The 18,887-nt window shown below is 47.8% G+C and overlaps 1 protein-coding gene across 1 annotated transcript in view; it reads right to left on the bottom strand.

The window, feature by feature from the left end:
* Positions 1-10,454, bottom strand: part of LEKR1 (leucine, glutamate and lysine rich 1) — a 38,246-nt gene extending 27,792 nt beyond the window's left edge. The window contains exons 1-3 of the mRNA XM_082057066.1: positions 10,447-10,454; positions 10,056-10,137; positions 968-1,182 (exon numbers count right to left, since the gene is read on the bottom strand). Coding sequence (XP_081913192.1) covers positions 968-1,182; positions 10,056-10,103 — 263 coding nt within the window. The 5' untranslated portion in view covers positions 10,104-10,137; positions 10,447-10,454. The remainder of the gene's footprint in view (positions 1-967; positions 1,183-10,055; positions 10,138-10,446) is intronic.
* Between the last annotated feature and the right edge of the window lie 8,433 nt (positions 10,455-18,887).

Below are 18,887 nucleotides of genomic sequence, written 5' to 3'. Positions count from 1 at the left end.
TCAGTGGATTACAGATTCCAAAATTTGAGGATAGAAAATGAGGACACAGAAAACCAGCACACAGGGCAGAGGGGGAAAAAAAAGCCTTTGAAAGTCTCCTTGTATGTACTGTTTTCTCACATCTACCCCAAAACAAACTCTTCTATTTGGTGTAGCCACCTGTGGGACTGGGAACCGAAGCTGGGCTGGCTGCCCATCAAAAGGACAAACATTTTCCAAGTCCAGCTTCCTGTTCCGAGTTTAAAGTTATCACGATGTGATGAAGAAGTAGAACACAACAAAAGCCTGTAAGGATGAGCTGGAAGAGAAAACACTTCAAGGTTCCAGTCGCTGTGCCCTAAAAATACAAATGTGGCTCTGCAAACTATTGTTAAGTACTGGAGTTCTTAAATGTAAAGAACCTCCCCCTTTAATTGGGACCTTCGCACACCTGCCAGTGAGCTTTGGCAAACTCTTCTTTCTGAGGAACAAGCAGCACCCCAGATTTTCATAATCGCTTTATATTCTGGGTCATCCCTTCAGAGAGTGAACTGTAAGTTCAGGGTAAGACAGCTGAGAACTCTTTACTGTGTTACTATGAGACAATAAGTAAAAATTTCAGAGCTGTGAAACTCCCAATGCTGTGGAATTTAATTTAAATTTAATTTAAAATATTGCAAATATTTTTATTACAAATTGATCAGGTTAAATATTTGATCATTTCCCGTGGGGACTGCGTGTAGGGGAGATACCTCTGAAATGTCTTCTGGACTTTCTTCCACTTTAAATATATTGACTGTTTCTAAGGAATTCAAAACTCACTTCTAGAGAATACTATGAAATATGATTTAATTTAAGTCTTACAGTATATATGTTATACCTGATAAAAAACGCAGACAAATCTTATTTGTATTTTAAACTTCTTTGGAATGAAATTACCTAATACACATGCAGGAGAATAACATCAGACTAGATAACGTGCTCTGACCTTTCGCTTTTTGATTCCCCGTCAGCTCGATAGTGTTCAAGGTCTTGGTGAAGAGCCTGCAGCTCTGCTTGAAGTCCTTTCTCCCGTTCTATGCTTCCTTCATAACGTTTGATCTCCTTTTCCATTGCTTTTACTTTGTCTTCCATCACCTTAAATTCGTGAAGTATCAAATAGCTGACTCCGCAGTATTTACACACCGTCTCGTCCCGCGACATCTACAAAGAGATAAAATCCTAAGATTGTTCGCAAGAAACAAGAGAAAAAGCTGAATGACACTAAATAATAAAAAATAACAATAAATCTGAATGGTTTAAACCATTTACTGCTCTACAGCATTTGTGATCGAATGTTACTGCTTTAACAACTAAGACAAAATTCTACATCAGCAAAATGAAATCAAGCTATAGCAGTACTTTCGCTATATATACCTATCAACGATGCAATTTACTACGTGGAACTCCCAATGGAACTGTAAACTGAAGTACCTTAGAATTACATTTGATGCATTAATTTAAAATAAGATGCTGTGCATTACAAAATTACCGCCTTAATGAATTTCTGATTGCCCAAGCCAGAAGAACATTATTGACTGTGGTTTTTTGACAACTCCTATCCAGTTAAGCAGGCAAGATGAAAAGCGGAAAGTGAACAGAGCGATGTAATCCAGCAATTTTTACAAAAATCATTCAAATGAGTAGGGAACTAACGATTATGATGTGGAAAGTGTAAGCCATTGGCTAGGTAGGAAGGAGTCGCCACTGATGAAAAACACAGTATGTAACACACATCTAATTGAAAGACCATTTCTTAAATTGAGGAACATACTTTTGTGAGTGATCAAATGATTAACCTTCGTGCTAAGCCAGGCCTCATAAAAATGAACAGGCTCTGACTTTGATACATACTTATTACTCAGTTATTCCAGTGTATTTCAATCATTTTCACTCCCAGAAAAAATTGCTCAGTTTACAAGTGATGCAGAACTGAACCTGCACAATAAATGGATTATTGAGGAATTAAACCAGCCAGACCGACCCAAGAAGGTCCAACATTCCAGCAGGGGAATGTGAGCATCCCCGTACCGGCACGGATCAGAGAGCCCGACACTACAGGTTGCACCTGTGCTTGGGTTCCAGCATAAACTCATCTGAGCAGGGATGGTCAGAACTAAGCCCAGATCAGAGGCCACTCCTAATGCAGCTCCAGGGACAAGCTCAGAGCAACAACTCTCCAGGGGTATCGGTGGGAGATGGAGGAGCAGCCGTGTGCTTGTACCGAGAGCTGGAAACGCGCTCGAGCCGTTCCTGCCGTTAGCAACTGCTACACGAGTTTAACACAATGACTTATGAACACCAGACACCTGGTGAATGTAAGAATCCCTTGTGCTATAGAAAAAGAAAACAAAAAAGACATTGAGGCATTTAGAGAAATGCAGAGAAATCATAAGAAAACAGCTTTCAAAAACTACAAGCTAAAGACCCATTATCCCATGCTTCAATCAATAATCATTAGCGCTTTAAGTACAGCTTGATAAAAATGATATTTCAGGATGCCTTGGAAGGACCAGGCTAAGCTTAATTTTCCGATTTCTTAGTTTTGCTCCAGTTTGAAATACCCTTAGTTACAGTTGCTCTGAATGAGCTGAAAATGCAAGTTTATTTTTCCTGGCAGCTGCAAACTGTGCTTGGAAATATGAAACTGTTATTCAGGATAACCACCATAAAGTTCCAAAGCACTAAAATTACTATATTGAAAAAGGACAAAATGAGCTGTTATGAGGAGCACAGGAGGGGGGCTCTTATCCCAAAAGAACATTGTGCTCACAGCACCACCGCGGCTGCCTTGCAAATAAACAGGCACAGACGTTTCACGGGGTACCAGGACTGAAAACAAAGTAAAACAGTTCGGGACCTGAGCTGAAAATGCTTTATGCAAGTACTAAAACACTTCAGTTTTCAAATTCAGCGTTGTTACTGAACATGAAAATAAATTAGGTCATAGAACAATAAATATTATCCATCTGGACTTAGTGGGAACTGGGTCTCTTTCTTCTTCACGTCCATTCCTCAGGTGAAATGAAAACCTACCCTGATCTGAAGTCTGTTCAGAGTTTTTTTAAAGTATTTGCTAAATAGTCAATAATCACAGGAAAGCTTGATAGCTTTATATTACCGCAGTAAGCTAGTTCTGGCTTTTAATCAGAAACTTGCTTCTATACACGATTATCCTGCAACCACTGCAATATACTGTATATAGATATGAACCAGTTTTAAAACCTTTATCTGTAGCGTAAGTAGCCGCTTCTTAATATCACTAAAGAATTTGGCACAGGTTAAGTAATGTTCAACAGGCAAGCCAGCCCTCAATAAATTCCATGCTGCAGTAGATTAACACCAATAAGCAAGGTAACTAATTTAAATCCAGCACATATTTTCTCAATATGAAAGTGAACAGCAGCCAACTGAAGGTGAAGAGCTCCAAAGAGCAAGGCCTGCACTGGACAGAATAAGGGGAGAACTCATCTGAATTCTCATCCGGAACCCCAGGCTCCTCTCTCATGCCCACAGCAGTCAAATTGCAAGCAGGATTTGCTCTTTTTTCCTTTTTCTTTTCTTTTTTCCTTTGCCCCTTTGCACCGACAACATCCCAACCCGAGTTCTCCTCAGCGATGCTTCAAATATCTCCCAAAATCCCAAGATCCTGGTTTCCTTCAGCTAAAATAATAGCAGAGCTGTCCTAGGGCTACATCAATTTAAAGGTCAGAGCCAGAAAGCATTTGAGAGCTCTGAAGACGGCCTACAAATTAAATGGGTTTGGGGTTTGCACCATTTCCAAGAGAAATAACATCACTTGGGCACGTGTGTTTCTCTATTGTCACCTTTCGACAATTTGTGAACCAGAATGTTTGGTCATTTATAACCAACTCTGACACCGAGGGCAGAAATACTTCAGTGTCTAGAAGTTTCAGATAACCAGGCAGGTAATAAATATTAAATAAGTTTCCTGCTGAAGAAAACTGTAGTGTGAGCACAGTCCTTATCAGATAATCCATATGGGAGAGAGCTGTATAAATGTGCTGTCCAGGAGCAAAGATTCCGTTAGACGTTGTGTCTCAGACACCAAAGGTGATCAACCAGTACATCAAAATTGTCATTAGTTCTTCTGCTTACCAAGCTACCCTTGTTGGAATACTAGTATCACTGAGTAACCACTGAGAATGTGTGTTACATACACAACAATTCCTGTTTTCAGATTCCATCTTTCACAATTCACATTTGATCGAAACACTGTTGGCAACTTCCCGAATGCAAAGCAGAAAAAACTCTCGGGAAAAGCAGAGTTTGGAAAGAACAGAAAAGGAAACTTGCAGAGCTCTAACTAGAAAGGGATTGTGTGTGTCCTTAGCAGTGAATAGAAAAAGTCAATTAGGAATTTAAAAAGGCAAACAGAAAGTAATTTTAGCCTTGTGGTTTTGGTCAGGCTGGATAAGGAAGCTCAGGGCAGAGGATGTGAAAAGGTAACAGAAGGCTACCAAAAAACTCCACTATTTGAGTCAGCACAACAGCACTGCGAGCACAACAACATCAAAGAGAAACCAACTCACTGAGGACAAAGTGCTTGAACGGGGAAGATATTTGACCTGTAAGATTTAGAGTTACAGTTCTAATACGTGTTAAACCAGCTGCTCTAAAGGACAAGAGCTCCGTTCCGACCAAAGCGCCCGGCGAGGCAGCGTTTCCAGCTGTGCCGTCCCGTTTCCAGCTGTGCCGCCCCGTTTCCAGCTGTGCCGCCCCGCTTCCAGCTGTGCCGCCCCGCTTCCACTGCAGCAGCTGGGTGACTCATTTTGACTCGGAGCTGTGCTCGGTTTTGGAAGAACTAACATTATTCCATGGTTACCTAGATTTCTTTAGCTACCGAGGGCAAGTGGAGAACCGAGCCAAGATGGACAGCCACTTAAATTACATCTGCCTGACTTGGAACCGTCAGCATCTGTAGAGCATCACTTACAAGCCAAAAAAACAAATTATTTTGGTGCTCCGGACCATTTTTAGCCTTTTGAATGACAAGAATTTCTATCATTTCAACTCAATCAAATTACAGGGAGCCTCATCCTTTGCACTGCTATTTTCCTCCTCCGCTATTGCAGATTCCACCTGCAAAAATTACTATGATAAAGAGCTAAATTCTTGCTAAAAGAAAAATAATCTCCTTTCTCATTTAGCAGTACCTCGGTATTACAGCATCCAGCATATGGATCACTTATGCCACAATAAGCCCATTACAAGCAGCTAATAAATAGCCATGACTCTTAAAAGCTTTAATTAATGAGATTCTTTTAAAAGGCTTTGTATATGTTTCTGTGCATCACCAACATAAAAACACAGAGCCATGAGCCCAGATGTGCTCCTGGAGCATTAACTTTACAGTGAAAAAAAATCATTATGCTGCAGCTAGTTGCTCCTAAATCACTTCTGTATATTTATTGTTCTACTTTTACTTGATTCTACCTTATCTACTTTCTGTTTCACTTCTGCTCTGCCACATGACTTTCATTCCTCTCCTGACAAACTACGCATCACACACAAAGGAATCCTCACTCAAACCACAGCTGGTATTCTGGGAAGAAAGTGGAGTTTTCTGCTGTACGTGCAAAACGCAACAGTTATTCGATTGGGATTGATCTATTCTATTCCAAGAAAGATTTTTAAGAGTCTCAGTAGAAACTTCACTTCTTTAAAAAAGGAAAAAAAGGCTTATTGTGAGTCAAGCTTTCAGTCAGCATCTACAAATTGTACTCTTAATCCACGCTGCATACATCGTTATTGGTTACACTTGCATAAAATAGCAGTTGCAACATAAAAATCACAGTACTTGCTTTGAAAACATATGAATAGTGTAGAAATAGGCACGTAGTAAAAACAGAATGCCTGCTCTCAAAAGCTTCATTCAAAACGTGCCCTGAAACAATCCGTTTGTCACGACAGGAAATAATACTCAGATTTCAGGTAGCTGCAAGTTTTTCCTGCCTGTGAGCAAAGCAGACTAATGAATCATAAAATCTGTGAGCGCTGCTAATAACGGCAAATATGCCACACGTGTCCAGCAGGCCGTGCAGAGCGTGCTGCGATGCCTGGCCAGATAAAAGACCATTTAGCTCATTGTTAACCATGTCTTTGCCTGGCAAGTGGTGACGTTTTGTATCTGTAGTTGCAACTGTTGGGAAGCGCCTCCAAGAGATGCTGCAGTCCCTCCAACTCCTGTCAGCGTACTTGGGAGCCACTTGCAGAAAGGGTACAGAAAAACCCAAATACAGTGGATACAGCCCTAACTTGGTGAGAAAAGCTTGAATACTGTGAATACAGCCCGAGCCTTACGAGCACAGCAAGAGACCAAAATCCTAAATGACCACCGGTAGCTCCTGAATTCTCACATTAGGAATGGAAGAACATGATCCAAGTTCAGATCTGCTTTCACGAATCCTCTGATATTACAGCCACTCAGAAAACTGACGTAGCTGGAGCTTGTCACCCCAGTGAAATCTAAAAGTTAAAAATTCTACAGCCAAAGCTCAGTGGGCACAGGGGTGACGGGTGAACATCATCTTACGAAGCATCCTCAGGGTACGCGAGCACAGGAATCTGCTGTTCTGCGTGTAGATACAACCGTGTTCATCTGGAAGGCACGGGTGGAAACGCTGCTGCTTCTAAATCCATATTGTAAGTACTGAACACATTGTTCACTTTCACAAAGCTCGTCTTGCTGGGCAGGACGGATTCTTCAGCAAAGTAACACAACTGGAACTATGCTTTAAAAAAAAACAAGCCCAGGTTCAAAGACAGCAAGAAAAATTAAAGATAACACCATGTGCTCAATCTATAGCACGTGTGGCAAATCTAATGAGTAACCATTTGCTACTAGTAATGTACGGGATGTTTTGTGGACAGTCGGATACCACGGAACGTTCTGTACCGCTGTACAACACAGCTCCAGAGTTCTTGCTCTGCTTGCTTTCTTCAGCTCCTAGGGTGCGAGAACTACTCATCTGTAAGGGTAGCCTGTGCTCAAATCATTTTTACATTAAGCAAAGGTTGCTTGCCAAATAAAATATAAAAGTAAATACAACTTTTTGTTTGGTACTTGGAGGAGTCCAGGTGTCATTTTACTGTCCTATGGAGGTGGCTGCTGTTTTGTTCCCCACTTCGGTAAGTTCTTCAGGACAAAACTGCATCTTCCCATCTATTTACATCAGATGGGCAACAACAATGCAGAAACAAGCTGAACTTTAGTGAGTTCACAAGCACATAAAGGATTTGTCTACCACTAGCAACAGACGACTAACAAGGTACAATATGATAACCTTTTGTCTTGAGGAAAAAAAGGCAAAAAGACCCCAAACAACAAAAAGTAAACCACCCCAAAAATACACATCCATAAAACTGGGGTAAAGGAAACACGATTGTATTTTTTACTCTCCCGAAACTGTCCCAGATGGCGCAGACTTTGCCATTGACCGACATGGTTATTTCCCTCCAGGGAAGCCACCAATTCTCCTGCAGCAGCTGCTCTCCACATTGGCCATGGCCACCGCTCCATGGGGCAGAGCTGCTTCCTTCAACACTCACGGGGAAAACCAACTCCTCCCGACTTCTAACACTGGCAAATGTTGCTCGGTCAGGTAACCAAACTGCTCATAAACTCACAACTCTGAGGTTTTAATTTTTTTTTTCAGAAACAAACCATGATTTAGATCTTTACTGATAATTAGTTCCTAAGAAGTATGCGATTGTAATTACAAAAAACTCCTGAAATACTATAAGCTTTAATAATGGACACATGGGTGTTTATTTACCTGGGGATTTTTTAATTTCCATTTAGCATACATCTTGCAATATATATTATATGAAAGGAGAGGTATGAGAACAGTAGAAGGAAGGAGAGAGAGAGGAGTAGGGCCATGTAAAATTCTCATGTGACTCTCTAAGGCAAAATTTATCAGAACCTGAAGAATCAAAGTCCCTTCACATCTATAACTTCACTAGCAAAACAGCAAAAAGCTCTTCCCCTCTAGATTAAAACTTCCTTTAAAGTGTAATAAACATAGCAGGCAACGCCTCCTGGACCCAGCCTGCAAATGGCCCATTTATTTCAACTTCTGCCATGACATCCATGGCTTTACTCTGGCAGGTCTGGCAGTAGAACCGTCTGTCCAGGTTGGCACAAGCTGCTCCCTTTCCCTTTCCCTCCCCATAGCATCCTCTAGAAAAGTGCAGTTTTGGAGGCAGGGATGTCACTGCTCCAAGTCTCAATAAGCAGCTTGTGAAGCTCCATCCAGCGGGAACATGAAGGACAGGAATGACGAGAGCTCAGCTCTGCGTCCTTTGTTTTGAGACAGCTGCTCCAGCCATTGTCCGCGCCCCCCCCGCAGCAAGCCAACTCCAACCAGCACCCAGCAAGTGAATATTCCTCATCCGCAGCTGAAATCCCAGTGCTGCACATACTCCCTCCAGACACACGTGTTCCTCTGGCCCGCAAGCTGCATCTTGGGAGCACGTGCTCAGTTTGGCACAGCAATCTACAGCTGGCACGAGTTCTGCTCATATAGGAGTGATCTAAAAGAAAGATTCCAAGAGAGATGCTATCAAATCCAAGCAGCAGACAATGTGAAGGGAATAACAACATGTGTACATAAAAGGCAGAAAATACGACAGGAAATTGTGAGAATGACTTGTAGTCAAGCTCAGTATCTTGTAACTATACTGCAACTACAACACAAGCCAGCAGAGCAAAGAGATGAGCAGCAGCAAAGGATCTGTAAAACCCCAATGATTCACTGATCCCAAAATCTGTCGTTGCCTCAGAGCTCGCACATCTCACACTGATGGGACAGGAACATAAGCCTATTTGTGCGCGTATCTAAATCACCAATGTGCCTTCTGCACATGGGTCTTTTGGTTAAAGGTGTAAAGTGAGATCTCGAGCAGCTGCCGGCCCAACGCTCCACCCCAAAGCACAAGCACGGGGGATTCCACGGCTCCCCTGGCTGCTCGGCCACCCCTGTGTCCGCTGTTCCACAACACCCAACCACAGCATGTCCAGAAAGGCGAGGAAAACATTAATTTGCAGCTGGAAATGAAGGACAACCATCTTCCTACACACACAATTACTGTTACCGTGCCCTCACCGATCTTCTAGAACAAGTAAACCCAGTTCTATCGCCCTTTCTCAGAAGAAGAGGATTTTTAAGCTACTATTTTTTCCATTTTTCTAGATTTCCTTCAGTAATGTTATTCTTCCTAAAGCCTGCAGCTCAGAACTGACACCTCAATAGCCCTGAACTGAGGATAACGAAGGCCCAAGTTTCACATGCAATTCCTATCCTAACACAGCTAACGTTTGCTTTCCTCCTTGAATTCTCAGAAATAATCATTGACGGCTCAGAAATCATCCCAACAGTTTCCTGGACTGTTCCAGGGAGAATTTGTCCAGGCTGTGCTAGTACTTAAAAATTCTAAATTCCTTGTTGATTATTAGACACATACAAAAAAAATGAGGACAGCAGGGTGTTTTATTGCCTAAGTAAAAACCTCAGCATTACACAAAGTGTTCCACTTGTGTGCATCATCGCATAGAAGAGGCCTCCCCAAAAGTTAATCCATGTAAACAGCAGCATTGTTACTTTGGGAATAATTTGTCTCCCAAACAAAAGAACAGCCTCACACACAAAGAGAAGATACAAGGAAAGATGAAGGGGAATGTTCTGTTCCTATTTGTATTGACACTCCTTTGGAACAATTACATGTTATGCTCTGCAGTTGTTCCAAACTTATGGTAACAAAACATGCCATATGGAGTAAAATCTGAAGCTTGGAGTGACAACGCCGTTACAGAACGAGCATGTTCCTCTACAGTGTTCCTAGTGCAATTACACTTCCTATGTAATGACAAAACCTAAAACACACTCAATCTAAAACCAGGCCCAAAATGTGCCAGATAACGTACCAGTGTTCACAGGCCAGTGAAATACCCCCAAATTACTGGAGTATCTCATCTCTAAACGGTTTGGGTTTGTACTCCCACTGTTTCATACCTTTCGAATCTCCTCTGGCAGTGCGTGAGTGGGGATGTGCCGCTCCATGGCTTCCCGAAACTCTGCGGCGGGGTCAGGGGAACTGCCGGAGGTCACAGGGAGGGACAGAACCTGCTGTCAGCAACGGGACCACACGTTTCCTCCGGCCCACGCGCGGAAATGCAAACACACCCACGCCGCAGGCCCCGGCCGGGCCCGCGGCCTCCCCACCCCTCACCGCCCGCACGGGGACAGGGCTGCCAGGAGCGCCGGGACCCCGCGAAGGGAGAGGGGACACGGGACGAGACAAGGCGGGCTGGAGCGGCCGGGGGGACGCGGGGCAAGGCAGGGGAGCGAGGCCCGGGAAAGCAGCCGAGCTGAGGGGAGACAGCCGGGGCGGCCATTTTCTTACCGCGGCTTCCTCCGTCACCACGGCAACGCGTCACGTGGCCGGCGGCGCGCGCGCATGCGCGGAGAGGGCGGGAAGCGCGAAAGCGGCGGAATTTGGGGGGGGGGGGCGGAGGTTCTGGGGTGCCTCGGGTCACCCCGCAGCCCCGGTGCAACGAACCCCGTTTAAAATTAATAACTAGGCACGGGCGGAGCTGCACGGCCAGGAGCTGGCTCTGCGGGAGGAAAACGGCGTGAACGCCGCCCCGGTTTTACTGCAAAGTCTTGGTTTTATCTTATTTATCGCCCCCCAAAGCGCAGCCCGGGCCTCGGTCAGTCGCATGTCAGGACCCAGGCATGTGCTCGGCCTCCGGCTGAACCGGGGCTGCGCTGCCAGTTCGCAATGAAATCCATCCGAGCGCACAGCGAAGCAATAAAAATAAATAAATCAGGACAAGATGTGAGAATTGGGAGCTTTCAGTATAACCCCGTTTCAACGGAATTAATTTCACGTCCTGCCCCCCCGCCCTGCTCCTTTTCATCGCGGGTTATTTGATGTGCGGCCCCTTCGACACGGGCCAGAAAAAAAGAGGTTTTGCTGAGACTCAGTCTTACCGCATCGCATCAGCCGTGCCGCAGCGGCCATCTGCCTTGTCCCCGCGGTCCCCAAAGCACCTTCTATATGCCCAAAGCAATTCCTGTACGTCCAAAGCAACTCCCATATGCCCAAAGCAACTCCTATATGCCCAAAGAATTCCCTATATGCCCAATGCAATTCATATATGCCCAATGGAATTCCTGTATGCCCAAAGAATTCCTTATATGCCCAATGCAATTCCTATATGCCCAAAGGATTTTCTATATGCCCAAAGCCTTTTCTATATACCCAAAGCAATTCCTACATGCCCAATGCAATTCCTACATGTCCAAAGCATTTTCTATCTGCCCAAAGCAACTCCTATATGCCCAGAGAATTCTCTATATACCCAATGCAATTCCTACATACCCAAAGCATTTTCTATATGCCCAATGCAATTCCTACATGTCCAAAGCATTTTCTATCTGCCCAAAGCAACTCCTATATGCCCCAAGAATTCTCTATATACCCAATGCAACTCCTACATACCCAAAGCATTTTCTATATACCCAAAGCGATTCCTACACACCCAAAGAATTTCCCATATGCCCAAAGCGTTTTCTATCTGCCCAAAGCAACTCCTATATGCCCCAAGAATTCTCTATATACCCAATGCAACTCCTACATACCCAAAGCATTTTCTATATACCCAAAGCGATTCCTACACACCCAAATAATTTCCCATATGCCCAAAGCAATTCCTACACAAAGAATTTCCTATATGCCCAAAGCATTTTCTATATGCCCAAAGCAATTCCTACACAAAGAATTTCCAACAAGCCTTATACATAAGATACACCTCCAAAAAAAAACCAAAAAAAAATTAGGGACCGCCACTAAAAACTGGAAAAGGGCCATTGTGAAAAGCAAGGTGACCTTCCCAAGGCCTCGTTAACCTGATTTAACTTATGCATGATTCGCTCGTAACTGCAAAGGTTCAGTCTCTTGCAAAAGCATCACTAATGTGGTATTTTTTTAAGCAAAAAAATTGCATGAGTGGGAGCTGGTGCAATAAGAGGCAAAGCCGGGGGGGGGGGGGAGGGACCGGGGAGGGCACCGGGCGCCCGAATGGGCGCCCGGTGCCCTCCCCGGTCCCTCCCCCCCCTCCCCGGCTTTGCAGCGCGGTCCCGGGGTGGCCGCCCCCCCTCGCCCTCGCGTGTGTCACCGCCGTGACCCGCTCCACGTTGCGTGCCGAGCTCCGCGCTGCGCTGCAGCCCTAATCCCCGGTTTGGCAGCCGAGCGGAGCCGCATGGCCCAGCATCACCCCCCCACCTTAACCCCTTCGTGCTCCACGGCGAGCTGGGGGATGATGGAGGGGTTGTCTCGCGTGGGAATTGGGGGGGGGGCTGTGGGAATGTGTGAACTCGCGTACTCTGAGAATCCCAGAATGTCAGGGTTGGAAGGGACCTGGAAAGCTCATCCAGTGCAATCCCCCCATGGAGCAGGAACACCCAGCTGAGGTTACACAGGAAGGTGTCCAGGCGGGTTGGAATGTCTGCAGAGGAGACTCCACAGCCTGGTCCAGGCTCTGCCACCCTCACTGTGAAGAAGTTTAATCTCCTATTTAAATGGAACCTATTTAAATGTTCCAGTTTGCACCCATTGCCCCTTGTCCTGTCACTGGTTGTCACCGAGAAGAGCCTGGCTCCATCCTCCTAACACCCTTTACATATTGATAACCATTACATTATTGATAACTGAGGTCACCCCCTCAGTCTCCTCTTCTCCAAGAGCTGGGGGTTTATAAGAATAAATATAACGCGCTGCGCGGAGCCTGCGGGCTGGCAGCGGGCTCGCCCCGCCGGGGGGTTGCGTGTGAAGGGCAGCTCGCCCCCCGCGGAGGTCTTTAATTAGGAGCGGCATTAACAGCGAGCCGGGGAAGGCAGCGCCTTTGATCGGGGCGATGGGGGGCCGCCCGGCCGCGCCTTGCCGGCATATGTTCCCCCTGCGTGATGGCGGCGGCGGCGGCGGGGGGGCGGCGGGACGGGCGCCCGGCGCCTCTCACGCGATGGCCGCCTAACGTGCCGGGGAAGGGTGTCGTGCGGCGATGAGATCAGCGCGGATCACCGCGGGGAGGGGGGGAAGGCGGCCGTCACGCAGCGGCCGGGAGATGGAGGGAGGGAGGGAGGGAGGGCGGTGGAGAGGGGGGTGAGCCCTCCCTGCTGCCGGCTGTGCCCCATGAGGGGAGCGTGTGCGGGGGACTGAGAGATCCAGCCCTCGGGGGCTCAGGGCAGCCTGACGGGGGAGCCTGGGGACAGGGCAGCACAGGGGAGCCGTGCTGAGGGAGCTGAGGAGATCCAGTGCTGGGGGGCTGAGGAGATCCAGTGCTGGGGGGCTGAGGAGATCCAGTGTGGGGGGGCTGAGGAGATCCAGTGCGGGGGGGGCTGAGGAGATCCAGTCCTGGGGGGCTGAGGAGATCCAGTGCTGGGGGGGCTGAGGAGATCCAGTGCTGGGGGGCTGAAGGGATCCAGTGCTGGGGAGTGATGGGGGGGATCCAGTGCTGGGGAGTGATGGGGGGATCCAGTGCTGGGGAGGCTGAGGAGATGCGGTTATGAGAGGGGAGGCTGAGGAGATACATTCCTGAGGGGACTGGGGAGATTCAGTCTTGGGGGGCTGAGGGGAGCCTGTCCTGGGGGGAGCCTGTGCTGAAGGGGCTGTGGAGATGCAGTCATGGAGGAGCTGAAGAGATCCAGTCCTGGGGGGCTGAGGAGACCCAGTTTTAGGTGGCTAAGGGGAGCCTGTGCTGGGGGGATGTTGAGGAGATGCAGTCCTGGGGGTGTCTGAGAAGACACTGTCACAGCGTGGGCTGAGGAGATGCAGTCATGGAGGAACTGAGGAGACCTAATCCTTAGGGAGGGCTGAGGAGATCCAGTCCTGGGGGAAGTGTGAAGAGGGGAGCCTGTGGTTTTGGGGCTGAGCAGATCCAGTCCTGGGGGTGAGAAGAGTCTGTGCTGGTGATGAGGACAACCTAGCAGGCACCATGTTGCTGCCAGCCCACCCACTCACGGGCAGGGGACCCTGAAGGGAAGCACAGTATGGCTGCTCCTGCCGTACTCCGCTCTGAAGCAACTATTTCCCCTCTGTGAGCAGCCCTCCTGTCCCAAAATCTGCGTCCCCTGCTCATGGACCTCCAGCTCCCACAGGACAGGGAGGCCAGACTGGAGTCTGCCATGTCTTGCCCATGTAGCATGGCAGCAGGCTGGTGTCCCACACCAGTGTCCCAGGCTGGTGTCCCACGCCAGTGTCCCACACTGATGTCCCAGGCTGGTGTCCCACGCCAGTGTCCCACACTGATGTCCCATGCCATGGTGCGTGCCAGCCTGAACGACCGGGTCCACTGGAGATCAGGTTCCAGGCAGCACGAGCAGCTCCAAGGACAAACGGACAGGCGGGGAAGGGGTGCGTGACACGCAGCAGTCATAAGCCAGCTATTTCCATTGTTTGCCGGCAGGCTTTGTACCTTCTCAAACACACGTGGAAAACCTCCCGCTGCTTAGAAATCCCAACCCGGAGGAGCAAAGTCCGTGCCGGTGGGCAGCCAGGGAGAAAGGCTGATAAACACCAACACTCTCTTCACGCAAAGCAGGACTGGCCGGGGTGTGTGTGAGGGTGAATAGTTGTGCCGCACCTGCAACATTTCCTGGGTAAAAGAAAAATCACGCTTTTATACCAGCCCTCTTGTTTTACGCTGTCTTTTTATGCGTTCAATAAAGACCAGAGCGGGGAGGCAGGTTTTTTTTTTGCAGCGTTGTCTGAAAATAACTCCTCTGGGGAGCTGCTGGCGGTTCCAGTTGTTTTGCTGGGGCAGAGCGGAGCTCAAGCGACGATCGCGGGTCCTGCAGCAGAGGGTGACACGAGGAGCAGAGATGGCATGAGCCGTGCGGGGGGCGGGGGGTGAGGGGAAGGACACGGCAGCGAGGTTATTTCTGGTGCTGCGTGCACATCGTGTTAGTTCCTGTTTTCAGGCTGTATCGCTTGCTGGATTTGTTCGGTTTGCCCTGCGTGCCCCACTCTGTGCAAATGTCACAAGGACGAGATCGTGGCGGGAGGGAGAGGAGCCTCTGTGGAAGGATGTTTGGAGGAAAGATCTGAATGTGAGGGCTACCTGGGAGTCAAGGTCAGGCAGGTCGTTCTGGAGAAACTCTCCGAAGCAACACGAAAATGATAAAATCAGGAAAAGCATAAGGGGAGGCGGAGGGGAGGTGATGGCACCGGGCTCTGACAGCGCGGCGATGCCAGCCCGAATAGAGGGTGGAACAGGAGCGCACTAATGATTGCGGGGCACGCGAGGCAGGAGCCGGTTCCTCAGGGAGGAGATGCCAGCGCTCTTGTCGTGACATTGCCAAATCAGAGTTGAGCTTTTGGCCGCAAGAGCACATGGGGTGAATCAGAAGAGGAATCTGGATGATTAAGCAGCAGCTGAGTGCCAGGAGTGAGGAGCTGTCAAGGGCAGTGTCAGCCGTGTGTGTACAGAGGACAGTGGGTGTATTTGCCACGCTAGGAGAGGGTTTGGAAGGCAACACAAGAAGCTCACACTGAGTCTGTCTTGGCAGCAAGAGAACTTGGGAAGGGTGCCAGGGAAAGCGTCACAGATACGAGGCTGAAGTGAGAAAGGAAGACGGAGAACAGGGGCAGCTTCAGCAGCCGAGGGATGAGGAACAGGCACAACGGGCAGGAGGGCACGGACAGACTGACAGCAGGACGTGATCTGGGGAGGAAATGACCAAGCAAAAACCCAACCCCTGGGAGATCCTGCACAAGGGTTCAAGGTTTTGTTCTTTATCTTTAGGGCATAGGCTCAGCATATCTAAAAGATCACTGAATGCTCTGGTGCTACGATGATGGTGACACATCTGATGGCTCCTCAGGCAAATGAGAAGTTTTCCCATCAGGGTGAGGTTCATCGGCACAGGACTCAGCAGTTTCCCAGGGGCCTGCGAGGAAACTCCCACGGGAACTCAGAAGCCCCATAAATCTTTCCCCTTCCCCCCATCCACAGGCAGACTGAGCTGCATTTTCCTAATTTAAACACAGAATCTGTAGGGAGGAAAACGTTTATACTGTTGCCCTTAAAAAACCCAAACAAACAAAAAACACCCAAAAAGTCCTGCCAAAATAGAGTCTGTACACCAAGCCCTTCCCATTGAAAGGGGGCGAGAATGGATGAAACAAGACAGATGTTACAGACTTAGTGAGCTACTGGAAGAAATATCAGGCAATGATGAAGGAACTATGGAGTCATTGTGAAACAGGAAAAGATAAAAAACCAATGAAGGAAGCCTGGATGTTCAGAGGACACATCATACCAAGGGGGATGAAGAGGCTGACTTGGATCTAGGAGTCAAGATCAGAACATCATTCTGAGATCCAGCACACAAAAACAATGCATCAGGCTCTCAGGCCACAACGAAGGGAATGGGATTCTCCATATGAATTGGGAATATTGAGGGGAGTCTGCATTTGCAAGCCCTGAAATTGTATCAGGTATCTGCTGTTGAAACAGTTTCTTGGGCTCCGCTCCATCTCCTGATACTATGGGCACCCTTTAAAAATACTAAATAACCACATATACTACTTTGCAGTAGATTAGCCTACTCCTTCCTCCACTTCACGCTATTACCTCATGATTTGCGACTGCAGCATAATGTCCTGGCACATCCTGATAGGAAAATGCAAATGTTGTGTTTCCATGGCATGGCCTGACCATTGAAATTTATCTCCCACAAACAGATAACACCACGTGTATGCTGGCTGCATGCTGTTGCTACAACCTTGTTAACACAAAGTCGTACTCATACCTTGGTGCATGGAACTTGGATGAAAACAAGATAAAGATTTTTCTTGCTCAGCTTTAGAACCCATTTCCTCGTACACTCATCAGTTAAACCCATTGACTTCAAATGGGGCAAGGTCAGGGCCCCATCCAAAATAGGGGCCCGGGTTTTGTTACCCAAAATATAGGTAACGTTTACTGAAGTGCGCAGATGGTTATTTCTGGGATCTAGACACTGGGGTAGGTGATGGCCCAGTGTGATCTCGGTGCTGACGGGCTGAGTTTTAGCTGTTTTGCAGCTAAAGTGCAAAGTGCCCCCAAGGGCTGAGCCCAGCTTGTCTCAGCTGCCAGCGCCAGGCCTGGGCAGGACACACAGCAAATCCGGCCCTGAGAAGAAAGAGGTGATTGTGAAATGGGACAGCGTTTCCCTGTCACTGTGGAGTCACTACGGGAACAGGCATATTTTCTTCCTGTTTACATTTCACCGGCAGCTTCGCACCCATCTCTGGTGAACTGCGGCCACAGTGCTCAAGCCACATTGACCCACCGTGGCAATATAACTTGCCAGAGCTTTTCTATGGTGTGAAATACTGGCAGGCACGAAGATGGAGCCATGGGCTTCTCTTTGCTGAGAGCCCACTGAGGTGCAAGCAATGACAGACTGGAAGGTTGCCCAGATTTGTCATGGGAGTGAAATTTCTCCCTGGGGAATCCGGAACAGCAAGGTGCAACCTCCATTTTGTCGGAACGTGTGCGAGATGAACTGGGCTGGGAAGTCAGGCTTAAACCGGGGTTTCACTGGTGTGACTAACAGGGTGCTGCCACACTTTCTGGGGGAATCTTAACGTGCAGTAGCTCATGGCTTAAAACTGAAGGTATTCACATTTCATTCAGAACTACACACGCCCACGTCATACCACACATAATTCACCATTTATTCACAATACCGTGGATAAAATAAAAGTCGGTTTATTCCCAGCAGTTGTGTCAAGAGCTTTAGTAATCTTCCATTTCATTGCAGAAGCAATTCCGTTGCAAAAGACTTTTCGTTTCAGGTTGTGGTGGTGAAAAGCGCCAGAGTCCCCAGCTGCACCAGTAAGAGCAGCAGGCTCAGAGCACGGGGCTGTCACTGGGGATTAGTCACGTCCTTACCCACAGGAAAGCTGCTGAGAAGAACAAATATCGCATCCTACAGTTTACAGGCTCCTTTCGCAGTCAATGTTTTTCTTCCCCATGGAATACAAAATTACACAAAGCTAAGCTTCCTGACCTTTGCCTGATGGCCTTTTTCTTTCCAAATGTGAGAGGAAAGGCTGTGGTTTTGTCCCGCAAAGCCTTCTCCAGACACACCAACCCACTGTTGGCCAACGGGCACCTGACAGCCCCGCGGGCCGGGAGCAGCTCCCTGGGACAGAGCGTCTCACCACCCCTGCGCTCCCCCTTCTCACCATTCCCCTGCGGGAACCCCCCTCCTTGAACCCAGGTCACATGTGAACTAAAAGACTCTGCAATTTGGGATTCCGTGCTGTTTTACTTGCTGAGCTGGGGTTGAATTAAAGCGCTCCCCTGCTGCTGTTTGCTCGTTGTGCAAGATCCCTTCAAGTGCACTTCACAGTATCTTAGTTGATACTGTCATAGATACACAGCGTAGTATCTTCTAAGTACAATGACACACACACACACACGGAGGATCAGCACTTCCTATTGGGGCTGCAAATCACATTCCCCACCCCACGATTAAAGGCACATTAAATATTTGTACAGCTGTCACGCCTAGAGGCCCCATCAGCATTGAGGTCCAGGGTACTTGGTGCTCTAAAAACCTAACGATAAGAGTCAGTTCCTGCCCCAAAAGAATGCGGCCCCGGCTCAGGCTTCCCCGCCGGCTGGGGTGGTGCTTGCCTTGCCTTGCCTTGCCTTGCTGTGCCTCTTTCGCAAACCTTTGGCTGGCGGAAAGACCAGTTATCAGGGGTGCAGAAGGGTGGAGGCTTTGTTTTAATTCTGTGTTCTGGCTCTCGTTTGTTTTACAGATGAGGACCCTCTGCTGACAACACCC

The sequence above is a fragment of the Streptopelia decaocto genome (genome assembly GCF_964273445.1).
Source record: "Streptopelia decaocto genome assembly, chromosome: 6".
Classification (NCBI taxonomy): Eukaryota; Metazoa; Chordata; class Aves; order Columbiformes; family Columbidae; genus Streptopelia; species Streptopelia decaocto.
Note: the sequence above shows the minus strand (reverse complement) of the source record. Positions and strands in the feature narration are given on the sequence as shown.